The sequence below is a fragment of the Siniperca chuatsi genome, linkage group LG15 (assembly GCF_020085105.1).
Source record: "Siniperca chuatsi isolate FFG_IHB_CAS linkage group LG15, ASM2008510v1, whole genome shotgun sequence".
NCBI classification, from domain to species: Eukaryota; Metazoa; Chordata; class Actinopteri; order Centrarchiformes; family Sinipercidae; genus Siniperca; species Siniperca chuatsi.
In genome coordinates, this window is record NC_058056.1 from 23,910,243 (window position 1) to 23,928,752 (window position 18,510).

General features: G+C 38.6%; 2 protein-coding genes across 3 annotated transcripts; both read left to right on the plus strand.

Moving 5' to 3' along the window:
- The first annotated feature begins 29 nt into the window (after window positions 1–29).
- Window positions 30–9,582, plus strand: kcnk3b (potassium channel, subfamily K, member 3b). The gene is made up of 2 exons (XM_044166657.1): window positions 30–821; window positions 2,492–9,582. The coding sequence occupies exons 1-2, from the start codon at window positions 539–541 to the stop codon at window positions 3,382–3,384; spliced, it is 1,176 nt and encodes a 391-aa protein (XP_044022592.1). The 5' UTR covers window positions 30–538; the 3' UTR covers window positions 3,385–9,582.
- A 2,717-nt stretch (window positions 9,583–12,299) lies between these two features.
- Window positions 12,300–18,109, plus strand: marc1 (mitochondrial amidoxime reducing component 1). Of its 2 annotated transcripts, none has more exons than XM_044166665.1 (7): window positions 12,300–12,846; window positions 14,344–14,514; window positions 15,329–15,491; window positions 15,787–15,927; window positions 16,271–16,332; window positions 16,599–16,670; window positions 17,471–18,109. In XM_044166665.1, the coding sequence occupies exons 1-7, from the start codon at window positions 12,566–12,568 to the stop codon at window positions 17,595–17,597; spliced, it is 1,017 nt and encodes a 338-aa protein (XP_044022600.1). In that variant the 5' UTR covers window positions 12,300–12,565; the 3' UTR covers window positions 17,598–18,109. The 2 variants fall into 2 exon arrangements, with proteins under 2 accessions (XP_044022600.1, XP_044022599.1); XM_044166664.1 differs by having other exon boundaries at window positions 12,305–12,846; window positions 15,784–15,927.
- Window positions 18,110–18,510: the final 401 nt, after the last annotated feature.

Genomic DNA, 18,510 nt, shown 5'->3' on the forward strand with positions numbered 1-18,510 from the left:
TTTAAATATTTACTCAAGGAAAAGGATGGTTATCATTAGGTTGCTAGACAACTTGTGAAGCCAGTAGAGGTGGCCTGTTTAAATAGCCACTAGGTAAATATTTTATCTGTGAATGAACACGTGAATTGTACAGCAAGTCATATTTGACAAGGATATGGACTAGGCTACTTGTTGGAGGCTGAACCGCCTCTGCTGCAGAAATGTTTATTTTGGCCTCTGGGAAGAAAGCTGCATGTGCGTGTGCGCGCGCAAAAGCTCCGGAAAGGTGAGCGCTTGATTCGACTACTCCAAGAAGCCGCCTCTGACAGTCTGTGGGATTGCCCTGTGTTTCTTTTCTGCAGAATCTAAATATAAGTCGATGACAAATCGTCCAAATACAGTAGCAACCCAACTGCGATGTGGGGGTGGTGCTGAGAGAACAGCTCCGTCTCCAAAGTCCCCCCTCTGTTGGATCCGGAGTCCGCCAGGAGAAGGTCGCAGAGAGTCTCAGCTCCCACCTGCACTTTGATGATTTTTTTTTGTTGTTGTCTTTATTATCATGAAGAGACAAAACGCCAGGACTCTCGCCCTCATCATCAGCATCCTCACCTACCTGGTGGTCGGAGCGGCCGTCTTCGAGACCCTGGAGTCGAAACAGGAGAAGAGTCACAAGAGGAAGCTCGACGCCAGAAAGTACGAACTCATGCGCAAATACAACTTGACCAAAGAGAACTTCGAGGAGCTGGAGCACGTCGTCTTACAGCTCAAACCTCACAAAGCAGGGGTGCAGTGGAAATTTGCTGGGTCCTTTTACTTCGCCATCACTGTGATTACGACAATAGGTGAGCAGCATTTACTTCATTAACACAAAAGGATGTAGTTAAAGCCATTTCATGGAAAGATGCTGTGTGCAGGGCCGTAGCCAGGGTTTTAGAGCCCCCTTTGCCCCAGTGTGTGCCTCTCATTAGGATTACACTTGAGTGACAGAGCTAAGCTTCAGCTTTTTCCCTAAAGAAATAAACCCCTGGTGATCTTTGACAGGTTGTTAAACACATACTGCTGTTCTGAAAGTAGGCTTGTTTACTTATAACCCTCTAGATGAGAAATTATTGCTTGCTTGAAAACAGTGGCCCAACTTGAGAAACAGGTTAAAAATATTTTAACCCGTTTCTCAAGTTGGGCCACTGTTTTCTAACCCAAACAAAAATAGGCGTAAATGACATATGTCTTTGCTCAATGTGTAGCCTACAACCTAAACCAAATTTAAAGAATTTTACCATTGCTTAGATTTGTCCATATTAACACATATTAACATTTTGTCAGACTGTGGTTTAAATGAGGAATTTGAATGAAACCCTTCTTATAAAAACAAGGAATACATAAGGTCATTTCCTTTATACCAGTGGTGGAAGAAGTACTCAGATCTTTAAGTAAAAGTAGTAATAGCATAATGTGTTCATCACTTTAATGATGCAGCTGGTAAAGGTGGAGCTAATTCTAACTACTTTATATAAGGCTAGCTTGTGAATTCCCCCCATCTTAGCTTATCTTAACCTATAATAATACATATTATTTTATTTGTTGGTTATATTTTGTATTATTAATCTGAATTAAAGTCACTAAGTAACTAAAGTCATCAAATAAATGTATTGGAGTAAAAAGTAGAATATTTCCCTATGAATTATAGAGGAGTAGAAGTATAAATTAGCAGAAATTCATGATTTTATAATCACATTGCTTTTTAATTCTGATTTTGTGGCATATTTTGTGTTACCTGTCTTATGTAGTTTGTCTCTAAGTCATTGCTTTTGCTGCCTCTTTTGCCAGGACACCTTTGAAAAAGACATTATTAAAAAACTGTATCTTAATGAGTCTTATAAAGGTTAAATAAATAATTAAATAAAATGCCAGGAATATAATTTTGGTTGGACAAAAACTAAATTCCTTCATTTCTTTTTCTTTTCTTTTTTTGTGGCTTAAAACAGTCAAATCTAAGAAAAGTCTTAGATTCAAGAAAATATCAGAATCAGCCTAAAAAACACCAAGTGTAATTTGTGTATACTTGTAAAATGGAAACACCTTCTCAAGTCATTAAAACCAGCACTTTACCTAAACAACATGTCTACACATGTCTCGGCCCTGGCTCAGTATCTGTTATTATGATTAGGCCACTTCAGGGTAATTTAGGTGGAGAAAGTGTTGTCTTTCTGATTTATTTCCAGTGTTTAAAATGTCTCAGCGGACAACAACGTGGGAGTTATAAATAAATAGCTGTTAATTCACAACATTGAAGTCAAGCTGAATAGTGTGATTGGGTTTTCCATTAATGGGAGGATTTAGTGAGAGTGTGTGTTGGTTTCCTGCAGATTTAAAGCAACAACTTTAAATCATTTTATTATAGGAGCTTGAGGAGTTTCACCACAACACAAAACCACATCATAGCTTCTTAGATAACATATAACACCATGTGCACAGTGTCTGAGGTGTAAAACTGTCACGTCTTCTCATTCAGGTTACGGCCATGCAGCGCCCAGCTCCGACTCAGGGAAAGTGTTTTGCATGTTCTACGCCCTCCTGGGGATCCCGCTCACCCTGGTCATGTTCCAGAGCCTGGGTGAGCGGATCAATACGTTCGTCAGGTACCTGCTGCACCAAGCCAAGAAGTGCCTGGGAATGCGTCAGACTGAGGTCTCCATGGCAAACATGGTGACCGTGGGCTTCTTCTCTTGCATGAGCACCCTGTGCGTAGGGGCCGTGGCGTTCTCCCACTGCGAGGGATGGAGCTTCCTCCACGCCTTTTACTATTGCTTCATTACGCTCACCACTATCGGGTTTGGAGACTATGTGGCTCTGCAGAGGGATGACGCGCTGCAGAATGACCCTCGGTATGTGGCTTTCTGCTTTGTCTACATCCTGATGGGCCTGACTGTGATCGGAGCGTTCCTAAACCTGGTCGTGCTTCGCTTCCTGACCATGAACACCGAGGATGAGCGGAGGGACGCCAAGCAGAGGGCCTTGATGTCCGTCACTAAGCCCAGAGGAGAGGTGGCTCGCCTAATACCAATCTCAGCCTCAACCTCTTCCACACCTGTAGCAGACGACACTACAAAGGCTAAAGATTTAAAAGGTGTCTACACTGAGGTGCTGCATTTCCAGACTATATGCTCCTGCTTGTGGTACCGGAGCAAGGAGAAACTGCAGGGCTCCATACCCACTATGATCCCTCAGGAGCTGACGTTCTCGGATGCCTACTTGCAGCAGAACACTAACTGTCCTCACTACATGGAGCCTGGATCAACAGGCTGCGTTTGCAGTCCACGTCAGTGTTCAAGCATAAGCTCCATAACAACAGGCCTACACATTCTCTCTCCGTTCAGGGTGTTTAAGAGACGCAGCTCCGTCTAGCCTTGCAATACAGCAGATTTCAGTACAGCACAATGCATCTACTGCCAAGTGGACAACAGATACTTGGCAGTCCTCACAGCAAAGACATGACTGCAAGTAGATGTTTGTGGTGCTATAATCCCAGTAAACCAACAGTAGAACTCGCAAAAGGTAAAAGCACATAAAATACTGTAAACAGCAAAGTCTTACTCAAATACGGATTTGAGAAAGCACAGCATGCAATGTTTTGACTTGAGGTCTTATTCAGGGGCGTCCCGTGTGCTTTGACAAATCATGTAGGAAGTCATCTGGGTCACTACACATGAACACATGAACACGCTGCAGTACATGTGGTGTACACAACGCAGAACAGCTGCTGCAGGAGGCGGTTCAGGTTGAGTCAACTGAGCAACGGCACAATAAAATAACTGAAACCTCTTAGACAACAGCTCTGCAGTAAATTCCAATGTTGTGTTTTTGTTGATAATCTCAGAGGTGCTGATTCAGCTCAGGGGTTATTGCTTAAAGTTGTAGTTTGTAATGTTGTTTGTTTGTTGTTTTCCTATGTTAGACACATGTCTTGATGATTTTTTAGACATTTCCCATCATAGCAAATGTGACCGATGCAGCACCAATTTAGACAACGACTTTATGGCGTCATATAAGTTGTCTTGTGTTGTCCTAAAAACGTATCTAAACAAATCGTGATTGTCAGAACTTTATTAAAGCTGCCACACACTGATAACTCAATATGACTCATTCCCTGTGTAGCTGCCTCTATTGTGATTTTCAGTGCTCTCTGCCCAAATTGCTGGTGCATCAGTCACAAACACTGCAAAATTATATAACGTCACAAGTGGTGAAGTTCAAAAAATCACGATGACATATCCCAAACACTGTAAAACTGCATTAGGAAAGAAGTACAGTAATCATAAGTAGCCACTCATCAGCACTGACTGAAACACACTTAACTGGATTTGTTCAACAACACTACAAACCACTGCTTTAAAAACCATCAATCATCGGGCTAAATCAACAACTCTGACAGTCTTAACAAAAACTGAACATGATTAGCTTTACCAACCTGGTATTCCCTGCAGGGTTACTGTATTGCAAGGTGTTTCCGTTACTTTGTCCACCCCTGTAGCTGATGGTTGGTTACATTAGTGGCTATTTGGCACTGCTGGGTCCAGAAGTCAGTCTAGAGCAGGTCTGCTTCATGGGGTTTCCATTGTCATGCTTTTACTACAGTAAATACACACCAAACACCCAGGTACTTGTGAGGTACAGTTGTTGCACTATTAAAGAAATAATAAACATTTTGGGAAATAAATAATAATAATAATTTGCAGAGAGTTAGATGAGAAGATCGATATGAGTGTCATGTCTGTGCATTAAGTATGGAGCTGGAGCTAGGAAGTGATTAGTTTAGCTTAGAATAACAACTGGAAGCAGGGAAAACAGCTAGCCTGGCGCTGGCCAAAGTTCCAAAATACCTCTACCAACACCTCTAAAACTTTGTTTGTTTAAAGGAATAGTTCAATGTTTTGGGAAATACGCGCTTATACGCTGTCCTGCCAGATGAGAAGATCAATCCCACTGTCACGTTTGAACGCTAAATATGAAGCTAAAGCCGAGAGTTAGATGAGAAGATTGATACTACTCTGACTTTGTATATAAATATGTAACTTGTTAGCTAGTTACCTGGAGCCAGCCAGGAGCCGGTTATTTTAGCATAAACACTGGAAAAAGGGGGAAACACCTAGCCTGGCTCTAACATGTTATATCTTGTTTGTTTAATCTGTACAAAAAGTGCAAAACGATGATATGGTTTAACACAGGGTTATATGCAAACTATTCCTTCAGTGCCAACAAGACTCCAGGATGTTAATGCGCCAGGCCAAGAAATAATCCGGCACATAACCTCCTGGAAAACCAAAAATGTTGTGTGTTTTTGTACGGATTCAACAAACAAGGTATATTGTGTTAATTAGTGAGCTTTAGAGGTGCTGGTAGATGGATTTTGTTACCTTAGGACAGAGCCAGGCTAGCTGTTTCCCCCTGCTTCCAGTCAATGCTACGCTAAGCTAATCGGGGACTGGCTCCAGGTTCATATTTAGCATACAGACAGCACTGGCCCGCTCTATCGGCTGAATATGCAATTGTGTAGGCTCCCGCGAATCCTTTTTTTTAATAAAAAATGTTGAGACCCTCTCAATGGGACTGTATTTCACCAGCAGAGTAAACATGAGGATTGCTGAATTGCCCCCGACATTGTGCACAAATGAAGAGATCAAAAATTCCACCTGCTTTCATGTTGCATTCTGTCAGGTCAACAGGCACTGCCATCAACAAACAGCAGGGGTCATGCAAGTATGCTAAATAAATATCAAAACCCATCAAAATGTAGGCCTACTGAATTGAAAAATATATTTATAGATTACATTACAGTAATCTACAGTTATATTTGCGGCATCTATAATACCGCAAATTCAATTAACGCCAAATATAAATGAACCATTCAGATTATTAGTGCAAGAATGATTTCATTTTTTTTCGAGATTATTTTGAATTGTATGACTGCTGGTGAGTGTTGGCTGGGTTGTATTGTTTTTCTGCCAACATGCCTGTCGTCAAGTTGTATCACCCTCATTTTTCGTTGACAGTTTAGAAAGACTTTTTGCCTTGAGGATGTTGCTGAGACCTCTGATTTAAGGTCTGAGGGCATAATTCTTAATGTACATCTATTGAATGAAGGCATGCTAACTACAAATGTGTATGATTATGCCCACTTTACAGATTACAGCAATGTTCTTGCCACAGTGCGGTAGTACACTATCAAAGGGTATATATATATATATTATAGTTAAACTATATATATAGTTTTATTTCAAAGTTCTCGGCTCCAGGCAAAGTAAGGAGGGCCCCCACAGAAAATGTTGCCTAGGGCCCCCTGTTGTCTAGAGCCGGGCCTGCGTACAGACATGAGAGTGCTATCGATCTTCTTATCTAACTCTTAACAAAAAAACAAGCATATTTCCCCAAAATGTTGAACTATTCCTTTAATCAATATTCAAAGTGAAATATGTGTCAAAACGACAATTTGTGATTTTTTTTAGGGGGAGTTTTGTGTTGTAACTATTTCTTGGGTAACAACAGCCGGAAACTGCCAGCAACGTTGCAACCAGCAGAGAAACTGCACAGATGTTCTGGGTGAATGGATAAAAATGTTGTTTGTCAAAGAGATAGTTCTAGCAAACTCCCTCTAAAGCCACAGATTGTAATCTTTCGATTTCTGTTTGTGTGCTGATTTAATATAAATAGAGTAGCAGGCAGGTGGAATTTTTGAAGTTTGGACAGAGCCAAGCTAGCCGTTTCCCCCTGCTTCCAGTCTTTATGCTAAGCTAGGCTAACCTAGCTTCCTGGCTCTATACTTAACACACAAACATGACAGTGGTATTCATTTTCTTATCTAATGCTTGGCAAGAAAACAAATGAGTGTATTCCCAAAATAGTTGAAATATTCTTTTAAAGCCAACTGTCAATCCCTCTGAACGCTAGCCTACTGTTCAAAAACCTGTCACATCTTAACATGTTGTTCCTTGTCAACAGCAGCATTAAACACAGAACAACTGAAATGATGAATTATGAAAAGAAATTACAGATTAAACCCGTAAACATGGATCATGATTATCTATCAAAGTACATGTTTGGGGTGTAAATCTACTATATTTCTCTCCACTCCACTCTTTTGACCTGAAGGACCATGAGGAACTCACATCAACATTCAGATACGAAGTGTGCAGAGCTGCCCAAACCACATCTGGATCAAACTGGAGATGCAAGCTATTTTTAGCAGCAGTTTACAGTGGCAGATGGGAGGGGGTCGTCTGTGTTTGGACAATGGATAATAAACTGGTTGTCAGTCACCGCCAATTATGCCACAACAGACTTAGCCTCTCTGATTGATGGAAAAGGAAAAGAAATCCACCCTCAGATACTTTTCCTTGTATTTCTGGGCCTATTTTGTGTGGTGGTGTATTTTTTCTGTAGGCGACATGGTGTGACATCACGTTAAGTTTATTTCTGGCAGCTGTAAATGAGATTCGGGGATCTGATTAATTTTGAAACTACAGTTCAACAATCATACAGTGAGAAATCCATCATAGATGATGCAGAGAAACACCAGCAGTAGCCTCAACAGAATGCAATGCAGCCACAATATATCTGTTTTGTTGAGCACACAAGTCTCACATCTGTTATTGCTTTGTCCACCGCTTATAACCAACAACTGATGCAGCAAATTTTTACCTGTTCTCTTTGAATTGTTGAAAGGCATTTTGGAAATTGTAGATAATCACCTCTCAGTGGGGAAAGAAGTACTCATAGTAAAGGTGTCAGTATAACAATGTGCTTCATTACAAGTAAAAGTCCTGCATTCAAAATCTTACTTAGGTAAAAGTATTATCAGTAAAATGTACTTAAAGTATCAAAAGTGGTCCCTGTGAGTGTTATATTATTTTATATTACAATATGAGATTGTTATGACTGATGCATTCATTTATAAGCAGCATTTTACTGTTGAAGCAGGTCGTGGTGGAGCTAGTTTTAATTACTTTATATACAGTTTGTCCAGTGGTTCCAACCAACGGGTCAGGCCCCCCCAAAGGGGTCACAAGATAAATCTGAGGGACCCCCAAAAAATGAATGACAAGATTTAATTTAGACATCACTCTTGAAATAAATCGAACATCACAGATTGATGATATTCTGAATATCTGAAGGTGGATTTTTTTTTTCCTTTTTACTGTCTGGCATTTATTGTTTTGCCTTGTTGGGTGAAATACCACCCATGTGACACACAATGTACAAAAAAATTGCTAAAAATGACTTGCAAATACTATTTGATCCAGGTCTGGTGTCTATTGAGAAACTGATCTCATCTATGTTAGGGAAACGGACCTGTTGTGTTGGACTGTATTGTCCCTTACTGAAATACATGAGTACTATTTGCACATGATAATGGAAGAAAAATGATGATTATGATGTGTTTTGCTTTTGACTTGCTTTTAACAATAAGTGACCAAGAAAACAACAGCGTACTGTATATTTCATGCAAGTACTGTATTAGTTTTAAAGTAGAACTACATCAGGTTGCACTAGCGTAAACAGGTTTCTCTGTTTTTTGCTTGGAAAATAAAATGTTTTTTAAAACGATGACGGGGGCAAAATAGTACTTGAACACACAAGAAGTACTTGAAATAATTGTAAGAACATTTTTATCTTAACTTGCCAAGGGATGTGTGCACAGTTGAGACTATTACAAGATAAATCATGTGCATCACATCTAGTCCAAAACTTTACTGTACTATTTTGCCCAAGTATAGAAAAGAACTTCCACAGAAAACATTAAAAACATGGATATTTTATCTAAAAAACTGCCTGTTACTGTTGCTTTACTGGATGTCCTGATCACCGGATAACCACCTTAAATTAATTTTAATTTAAAGAGAAGATTTATGAAATAAATTTCTGTATACAATATAAGTACTGTATAAGATGTAGCCATGTGATGTTACCATCTCCATGCTGTTTCTTAACATGTGCTGTGTGAGAAACGCCTGCTGAATGTATAGAAATGACCGTTTGGTCCAGATGGTTTCCCCCTGGGAATTCTGACCTAAGTCCAGTTCCGGACAATCTACAGCAGGTTAGTCACGAGCGGAAAGTATGGCGGTGTATCATTATGTCATCGTTTGTGGCAGTATGTATATTTGTTATATCCAACTCATCATCATGTCGTACTGAAAGCAGGGGGTGGACAAAATAACAGAAACCCTTCACATTAAAGCAGCAAATACTGTTTTGGAAAAGGTGTTAATGTTGCGTTTTTAATTAGGCCACCAGAACAGAGGTGCCACAGGTGTTGATTCAGCCAATTTATTTGGTCAAGTCCATAATATCTAAATCATTTCCTAAACATTTTCAATATTTTTCCTGGAAAGAACAATGTAATTTTGTTCTAATTATTGAGAAAATGAAAAATGGTACACTTCCACTTAATGAATTCCAGTTCATTTCTAGTGTAACCTAGAGCCTTTTAGTCAGTGCACTTATAAACATGCATAAATGTTAAATTTGTTTACAAGCAAACATACAATTCAACATAAATGAAGAATAAAAGTTTACGATATTAAATAAATAATGAATGGAGATTTACTTGAGTTTAAATTGAGCTTTTCTCACAAGAAAATAGTTATTTTCTCCATAATTATTACCATATTACAAAGTTATTTACAGGAAACTTTCTACATACCTATAAAATACTCTATTGTTATATATATGTCTTCTGTGCTTTACTAGGGAGTTATATTTACTTGAATATGAATTAGCAATATGTATAAGCTTTAAATGAGGTCTTTTATGAGTGAGTTTTAGAGGTACAAAGGGACCAGACACTGGTCGCCTGACTTGCTGAGACCTCAGTAGCAAACACTGCAAAATGATGAAATGTCTCAATGGAAAAAGTCTCAATAATCATAATAACGTGCCAAACTCAGGAACACTGTATTAGCAAGCAACAACGGTCACAAGAAACCACTGAGCTGAATCCACACCATCAAAACTAAACATTATTTATCTTAAACAAATTTGTATTTACAACAAGGATACTGTACTGCTTTGTAACTGTGTTTCTTCTATTTTGTCCACCCCTGTGTAACATGTCTGTCCTTCCATTTTTTACTCTGTACCATTAAGACTGAGTCCTTAATGCAGCGGCATGGGTTTGATTCCAACCCGAGGCCCTTTGCTGCATGTCATCTCCTCTGTCTCTCTCTGCAGCTGTCACTGTCCAATAAAGGCAAAATGCCCTAAAAAAAAGGTCTGGCTTTGTTTGCCTTGTAAGTTTGATTTCTGTCGTGAGTAATGCAAGGTTTGTTGTTTTCTGTGGAATAATTTCACTAACTAGTTATTAAAGGCCAATTAGTCTCTCAGATGATCAGTCCAAAGGAATAAAATACTGTTATGCTCCATATCAGGGGTTCCCAACCATTTTGGCCATTGTGTGACCCCTCAAAATGAAGCAATGTCTACTTGTGAACCCTCATCACTGGTTGCATATGTCTACGGGTTGAGAAGAGGTTGACTAGGTTGGGAACCACCGCTCTATATGACTATATGAAAGTAGTGCGGCAATGATGCAGGAAAGGGCATCAATAAAGTGAATGATGAGCCCAAGATCAGGAAAAAAAAATTTAAATCAAGTCCTATGAAGCTATGAATGCATAAAACCACAAATCCAATTGTTGTATGCACCAAGAACAGAATTATAATCAAAGTCTCAGTTGCTGAGAATAGAGCAATTAGGACTGTATCTCGTTATCGAAATGCAACATCAAACCAGCTTGTAAGGCCTGGCCCTGTGCCTATGAATCTGCCTTCAGCCATTAGATGTGCACAGAAAAGCAACAGAAGGAGTATCCATTCGACAAATCCCTGTATTGACCCCCTGTGGCTGGAGCATCTGCTGTTTTCTACTTTGGCCATAGACCTGAGTATCTATGTCAAAGACAAAAATAGTTCCACTGAGAAGGTCAACTATGGCATTACGTCACTTGGTTTCTTCTCTGTTTTTAGAAAAATTCTGGACAGGTTAAAACTGAAGGTGTCACATATTTATGCCAATTTGAAGTGTTGAAGTGTCAATTTTGAGTGTTAAAGTGTACTTGTGAATTTACTTTTTTTTAAATCTTTTCCACCACTATATTTGATTAATTTTACTAAATTAAGCATAGTTAATTACCTATATGCCTGTTTAAGTTTTCCAACATCTGGCAAGGCAAATTTCTTCGATAAAGGCCCGAGCAGACCTTCATTCATCACATCTATGTTTAAGGTTTGACATTTTGGAAAATGTTGAATTTCTTGTTGAGAGTTAGGTGAGAAGGTTGATACCACTCTCATGCCTGTATAATAAATATAAAGCTACAGCTAGTAGCCAGTTAGCTTAGCACAAAGACTGGAAACAGCTAGCCTGGCTCTGTTGGAAGGTGACATCTGCCTACCAGCGCCTCCAAAGATCACTAATTAACACTTTATATCAGGTTCGCTTAATCCGTACCAATGTGTGTGTGAACAGGGGTTTATCCCAGGGATAGCCCTGGGCTAAGAAAATGCAGAGTGAAAAGCCTCTTTGAGTGATTTAACTGTGACACACTGTGCACAGGTGCTTGCAAATGTTAATAATATCTCTTAAATGAAAATTAAGAAAATCAAATCCTCAGTTGGGCCCCAAAAAGGCTTGTTCTGCCTGTCTGGGGGGTTCAAAACTGGACAAAATAGAAACAACGGTGGCAACAACGTTGGGATAACGCAACAAAAGCACGACATCTACACCCAATACAGGGAAACAGGGAAAGTAGAGGCCAGTGTAAAAAGTAGATTAGAGTGTGGATACAGTGTGTCTGTAATCCTTCCTCTGAGCAGCAGCAGAGTTTCTTTTTTTTTATCTGGAGCATCAGAAACTTTTCTTGGACACTTAGGTTTTACTCCTAGTTGCTGTAGCCATTGCTATGGTTGCTCCAGAGCCATGTAGAGCCATGTTCAATTCAAGTAGCTTTATTGGCATGGCTGCATACAATGCAACGTTGCAACGTTGCAACGCATATTAACACAAACTATACAATCATAATAAATAAAATAAACAATTAACAAATGCTCAATAATAAACATTCTCTCCAATGGACCTTTTGTTTTGGTTTTGGTTTTTTTTACAGCAATGGCAGATCATGGAGCTCTCTACTTAGCTCTGGGTTGCTCCCCCTTACCTCTGGCAAACCAAATCAAATCAAATCCAAACCAATCAATGCTGGTTGGCATAAAAGCATCATTACCTGTGCGCCTGCGCGGGAATGTCGCCACAGACACCAGATTTAAAAACTCTGTATACTGCAAAATATTGAATGTTGTGGTCCCGAACTCTAGCTTTAAGTTATCATAGCCTGAGTTTAATTTACCTCTGTTATGGGCCCTGAACTTTTGTTGCACATTTTGTAATTTGTTTCTTTAATTTTTTGGGTGAAGAAGAAGAAAAATAGTACAATTAGCAGCCTATCAAACCGAAGCCCGGAGGCGAGTTGCTGTTGATCGAGCGCCAGTGAACGTTGCACATGGAGTTTCCTGTGTCTTTAACGAAAGTTCAATGTCCAAGAAAAGTCTGTTAGGCTCCAAAATGGAGCTGAGGGACCTGGCTGTGAATGCGGTGGCACAGAATAAGAAAGCCGTTCTTCTGATCGGCGGAGCTGGCGTTGCTGTTTTGGGTCTTGCTCTTGGTTATAAATACCTGCGAAAGCCAGAAAAAGTTGTTCGTGTAGGCGTAGTGTCGCAGCTCCTCATTCACCCTCTCAAGTCTGGCAAAGCTGTGTCTGTGGCTCTCGCAGAATGCCAGAAAATAGGCTTTAAGTTTGGAGAACTGCAGGATCGGTGAGTGTTGAGCACAAAAGATTTAAAGTTTGTCATGTTCAGGTGTTTACCGACTAGTTCAGACAAAAACAATCAATGCAACTAAAGTAAATAGTCACACTCTGTTCACTGTTGAGCATTGGTGTAAAGTATATTTACTCAAGCAGCCTACTGTACAAACTTGAGGTACTTGTAGGCCTACTTAACTTGAATATTTGTGCTACTTTATGCTTCTGCTCCACTATATTTAATGTGGAAATATTGTACTTTTTACATCACTACATTTATTTGACAGCTATAGTAACTTTGATTTTACATGCTCAACATATGATCAACTTATAAAACATGATGCATTATTATAGATTGAAAGCCCTTCACACCCACACAGGTGTTTGCAGTTGTTGTGGCTGGTTAGACCTGAAAGGAGGTCTAATCGCGCAATATAAATAAAAAATACCTGTGGTGTGCAGAGGCCTTGAACTACCCAACAGCTTTTAAAATAGTCAAAATTATCTCCACCTTAACCTGCTATATTAAAATGCAGCTTACATTTGAACTCATCAATAATAATCCACTAATGTAGCTTAATATATTTAATATGGAGCCACAAATGTCAACAAAATATATAATTTTTTATTTTGTTGCACATGATAAACTATATAACTTTTGAGCACGTTTAAAAAATAAAATCATCTTTTGGGACTTCGATAATTTAAAACTCTGAAAGGGACCTTCCTGCTTAATGAATATTTTAACTTTTGATACTTTGAGTATATTTTGCAAATAAAACGTTTACTAAAGCAACATTTTGAATGCAGGACTTCTGCTTTTATACTGTGGTATTTTTCCCTTTTTACTTAAGTAAAGAATCTGAATCCAACACTGTTATTTAGCTTCCGCCAGGACAAAAGATGAAATTATAGGAATTTCAAAAAATATTGTATATTAAATAAACATGTAAATAAACATTGTTTGGATTTGACTTTAAAAGTTACAGTTATGATTTAGTATCTCATAATTTTGACTTGCTAACTTGTAATTCTGACATATAAAGTATAAATTTTGACTCTGTATCTCATAAATCTGACTTAGTATCACATAGTTTTAACTTGTCATGACCATTTTTATTTTTATCACAGTTTGTAAGAAATGACTAGTAAGTCTAGTAAGAAATTAGTTGAAAACTGGAATAAATAGTTCACGAAAATCTATAAAATTTTATATCGCCAGTGCAGTCTTTGTTTTGTATATGATTCCCAGATCAATTTCTAACCAGTGGATAAAAATAAAATTTAAATCTGGGATTTATGGATGAGTCAGCAGCACTGCTGTATCCATGGCAACATGTGATGTCATCAGTCCTGTCTTGTTTTCTTTTATACCCTCTCCTGTAACTTTTGCTTCAAATCTGTGAGAGCTCAGTGTGCAGGTTTAGTGCCTGGACATTGGAATCAAACAAGGGATGCCAAACGGTGCAGATGACGGGAAAAACCACAGCTCTGTTTGTTTTGATTGCAGACACTGGCTGGTGGTCACGGAAGACGGTCACATGGTGACGGGCAGACAGGAGCCTCGTCTGGTGTTGGTGTCTCTGACATGCGAGGGAGGTCATGTATGTCTGAACGGCCCAAACATGGAGGAGCTGCGATTCCCCGTCAAACAGTCCGACAACCCCGTCATCGACTGCAGGTTTTACATCAGAGTTAAATTTTGGCACCACAGTCTTCTGACTGAATCCATAACTGTTTATTTTACTTTTTTATTTGGCATTTTTTTGCCTTTTATCTGACAGTCGCTTGTGTAGAGAGATGTGGAAGTATACTGACGAAAAAAGATTTGAGAGCACAAAACAAATTCTAGCACTACTCAGTGTGCAATTTAATTATTTTTCAGTAACTACTTGACCGGAAGCTCGTTAGTTATTTTTAAAAATATTAAAAAGATACAGACAGTTACAGTCTGCTAGGTCTGCAACTACCAATTATTTGAATCATTAAATAATCTGTAGATTATTTTCTCGGTTAATCGATTAATCACAAAAAAGGCAGGAAACAGTTGCCCCGTTATAATTTCCCACAGTTCAAGGTGACTAAATGTCTTGTTTTGTCCTACCAACCGTCCAAAAACCCAAAAATATTCAGTTTACGATCAAATAAAACAGAGAAGCAGCAAATCCTAAAATCAGAGAAGCCTGAACCAGTAGATTTTCGTCATTTTCGCTTGAAAAATAACTAAAGCTGTTAATTGATGATCAGAATAGTCGGAGATTAATTTTGCTGCTCCAATATCTGCTATTTTTGTCATCTAAGGACTTTGTATATCCTATTATTCACAAAACAGGGACATAATAGATACTGAGATATTGTTGATAACACTTGTTTCAAATGATAAATATCAAATTTTAGAATAAGTTTACACTGTTAATTTGTCCTTTGCAATATTAACTTTTGTTCCAACTGTTTTCAGACTTGTATAAATGCTTCTTGTTGTTTTTGTGTTGCAGAGTGTTTGGAGCTGACATTCAGGGACGGGATTGCGGCGACGAAGCGTCTCGCTGGCTCACTCGTTATCTGGGGGCAGAGAAAACCTTTCGCTTGGTGCACTTTGAACCCGGGATGAGGGCCAGGAAGCCAGCGGAGATTGAGCCTCTTTTCCCACAATATGAGGTAAATATGACTATGTGCTGGAGTCTGTGTTGCTTTTTTATTCCCAGATTTTAAGGCTCTAACTGAATGCCTCCACTTAAGACCGATATTTTTGTCCTTTAGGTCAGCTTTAATTCTCTCTTAATTGAAATACCAAAACATTTTACTACATTTGTAAAACCTTTTGAGAAAAAACCATAAAATCAAAACCAGATTTGTCTTTTCCAAGTATTACCAGAAACAACCTGTTGCATACAGGAGAACAGGATATCCATTTGTGATTTGTATTCCTGGTGTTTACCCATTTATTCAGCAGGTTGCCTACCCAGATTGCGGACCTGTGATGCTGCTGTCCGAGTCCTCTGTCAAGGATCTCAGCAGCAAGTTAGAGAAGGATGTCACAGTGGAGCGTTTCCGCCCAAACATTGTCATAAGTGACTGTGAAGCATTCGATGAGGTGTGTTGCCAACAAGAAGCGCATCTGCAAATACTGCTTTGATTTCTTTCCCCTGCTGATTCCTCTGTTTGGCTACAAGATGAGAAATCTTGGCTACATAAACAAAGAAAAATATATCAGACAGTCATGTAAAGATTAGATTATAACCACAAAAGGTCTTAAAAATAACAGATCCTATGTGTCTCTACACTACAACCCATGAGGTTTTGTTTTCTTTTTCCCTCCTGTTTGGAAAAATTATCATTTGGTCTTCTACTTCTGACTAATACCTTGCCCTTTTCAGTGTGAGCAGCGTGGACTAATTTTAACTCCAACTCAAAAACCAACTGCTTTGCTTTTTCAGGATTCATGGGAAGAGATCCAGATTGGCAGCGTGAGACTGCAGCGTGTAATGTCATGTGGACGGTAACACAGTTGATGCTTCACACAGTTGATGCTTCACACAGATTTTAATCAGAGACAGAATCACTTCATTTATCAACTGAAATCAAAACTGCAGTGCAGTCACTGCTGGGATTTTGGGTTTGATTCCCTGGATACACATTAAATTCACCACTGATTGTGAATTGATGTCTCTGTTTGATGTTAAAATGCATGAATTTGTCTTTTTAACTGTAGAGATTCAGGGTTAACAGGATGGTTGCAAACTCACCTGTAACGTTTGTTTCCAGATGCATTTTCACCACTGTGGACCCTGAAACAGGTATAATCACCCGAAAAGAGCCTCTGGAAACACTGAAAAGGTAAAGTTTTAACTTCATATTGTTTAGAGAAGGTTGATATTTTACATTTTGGTGGTAATTAGTGTTGATACATACAACTTTTTTTCACCTACGCAGTATCACTTCCCAAGACCTGTAAACAGACTTTAATGTGTAAAATTGGTGGAGTTCCCCTTTAATGGAACAGTGTCCAAGAGACTTGGTGGAGATCATTTTCAATATACTAACCGTGGCTTTGGGTTTGCTTAAATGTATAGCTTATAGCTTGTTTTCCCTTTTGCACTCATATTCAGCCACAGAAAAGAACAAAGCTGCTTGTGTATGTGTTTGAACAAAATATCAGCATCAGCAGCATCCCACTTCTGCCTAAAAAAGCCTAATTATTATTTCCTGCATGCAAGTGTTGGACAGACAAAAACCTCTCTCCAATTCAAAGCTACTTTTATGACAATTAGGCAGATTCAAGGCTCTAACTGGGCTTTTTAATGTCAGTAAACCTGGCAACCCTGGTGTTGATAAGAGTCAGCATGACATCCTTTTTTACAAATTCATATGTAGCTTCATTGAGTTATGTATTATTTTTGAAGTATCTAGACTGGTAATTGTACTTTTTCTGTGTGCATTCTGAGTTTTTCTAATTTATCTATAATTACAAACAGTTTCCCTGTTTTTTAGTTCATTTAAATGCGATTTCTATCTTGTCAATGAGATGAGAAGTCTAATTTTAAGAACTGAAAAATAACATGAATCTTGTACTCATAGTGGCCTTTGTTCACACCTAAATGCCTTTTGAACTTTTTCTGATGAAAATTCTTTCACAGCTACCGTCTGTGCAAACCATCTGAGAAGCACATCTACAAAGCGTCTCCATTGTTTGGACAGCTGCACACTGTGAAGAAGACGGGGATCCTGCAGGTCGGCGATGTGGTGTACAAGATCATCCGTTGATTGAGGGAGTCAGAAAGGGAAAAACATGCCGACAAACATTTAGTCACTTTTTTATGCTAGTCCGCATGAAAGAAATCACTTAAATAGATGTAGTACACATAAATAATGAACGAATAGCACAAACATGTAACAAAGACTGAAATTAAATGCAGTTAATAATATAACAATAATACATTTTTTATAGTGGATTGTATTAATTGTCATGCCATTGGGCTGCATCTGCGTCAGAAGGGTTGTTGTGTAACGCTAATGGTGCTTGAATTAAACAAATTTCTACATATTGAGTTCACTGGTAATTAAATCAAAGAGAGAAATTAAACTGCCTAAAGCCTTTGTAATATAATACTTTATAGGTGTAATTATTCCTGCAATAAACAGGGCAGAGAAACACTGCTGGGCAACAACAGCGTCTGGTATTAAAACATAGCAGAACATTTGGGATGTCATCCGTCTCACTGCTGATAAATCTTTCATTCACATGAATAAACTTTCCTTCCATATAATACTGTTAACATGTAAGGCATGTGTTGGTTATTTAAAAAAAGGAAAAGCCTAATTTCAAATGGACTGGTAGCACAAAATGACAGTAGTTTAGATTTTTGAAAATTCTATATGACTATGTAACATCATCAATGAAAAAAGTAGTATTTTGGAAATGAATGGCTTGTATTTGAAATTCCTGTTGTGAATGTTTAAACCTGATACCTGAGAACTGACCCTGTTCTGTATCACTCGTCAGGGTAAATATTTTTCAGCCTCCTTGTTTGTCATGTACTTGACACTTTTATTTAGTAAAACCTACAAACTTTTACCAGCAGAGGGTCAGTGGGTCAGTGACACTTGAACATGACAAACACGCTGAAGCATCTGATGGAAACAAAGATCAAACCTGTGACCTTTCAGTTAATCTGCA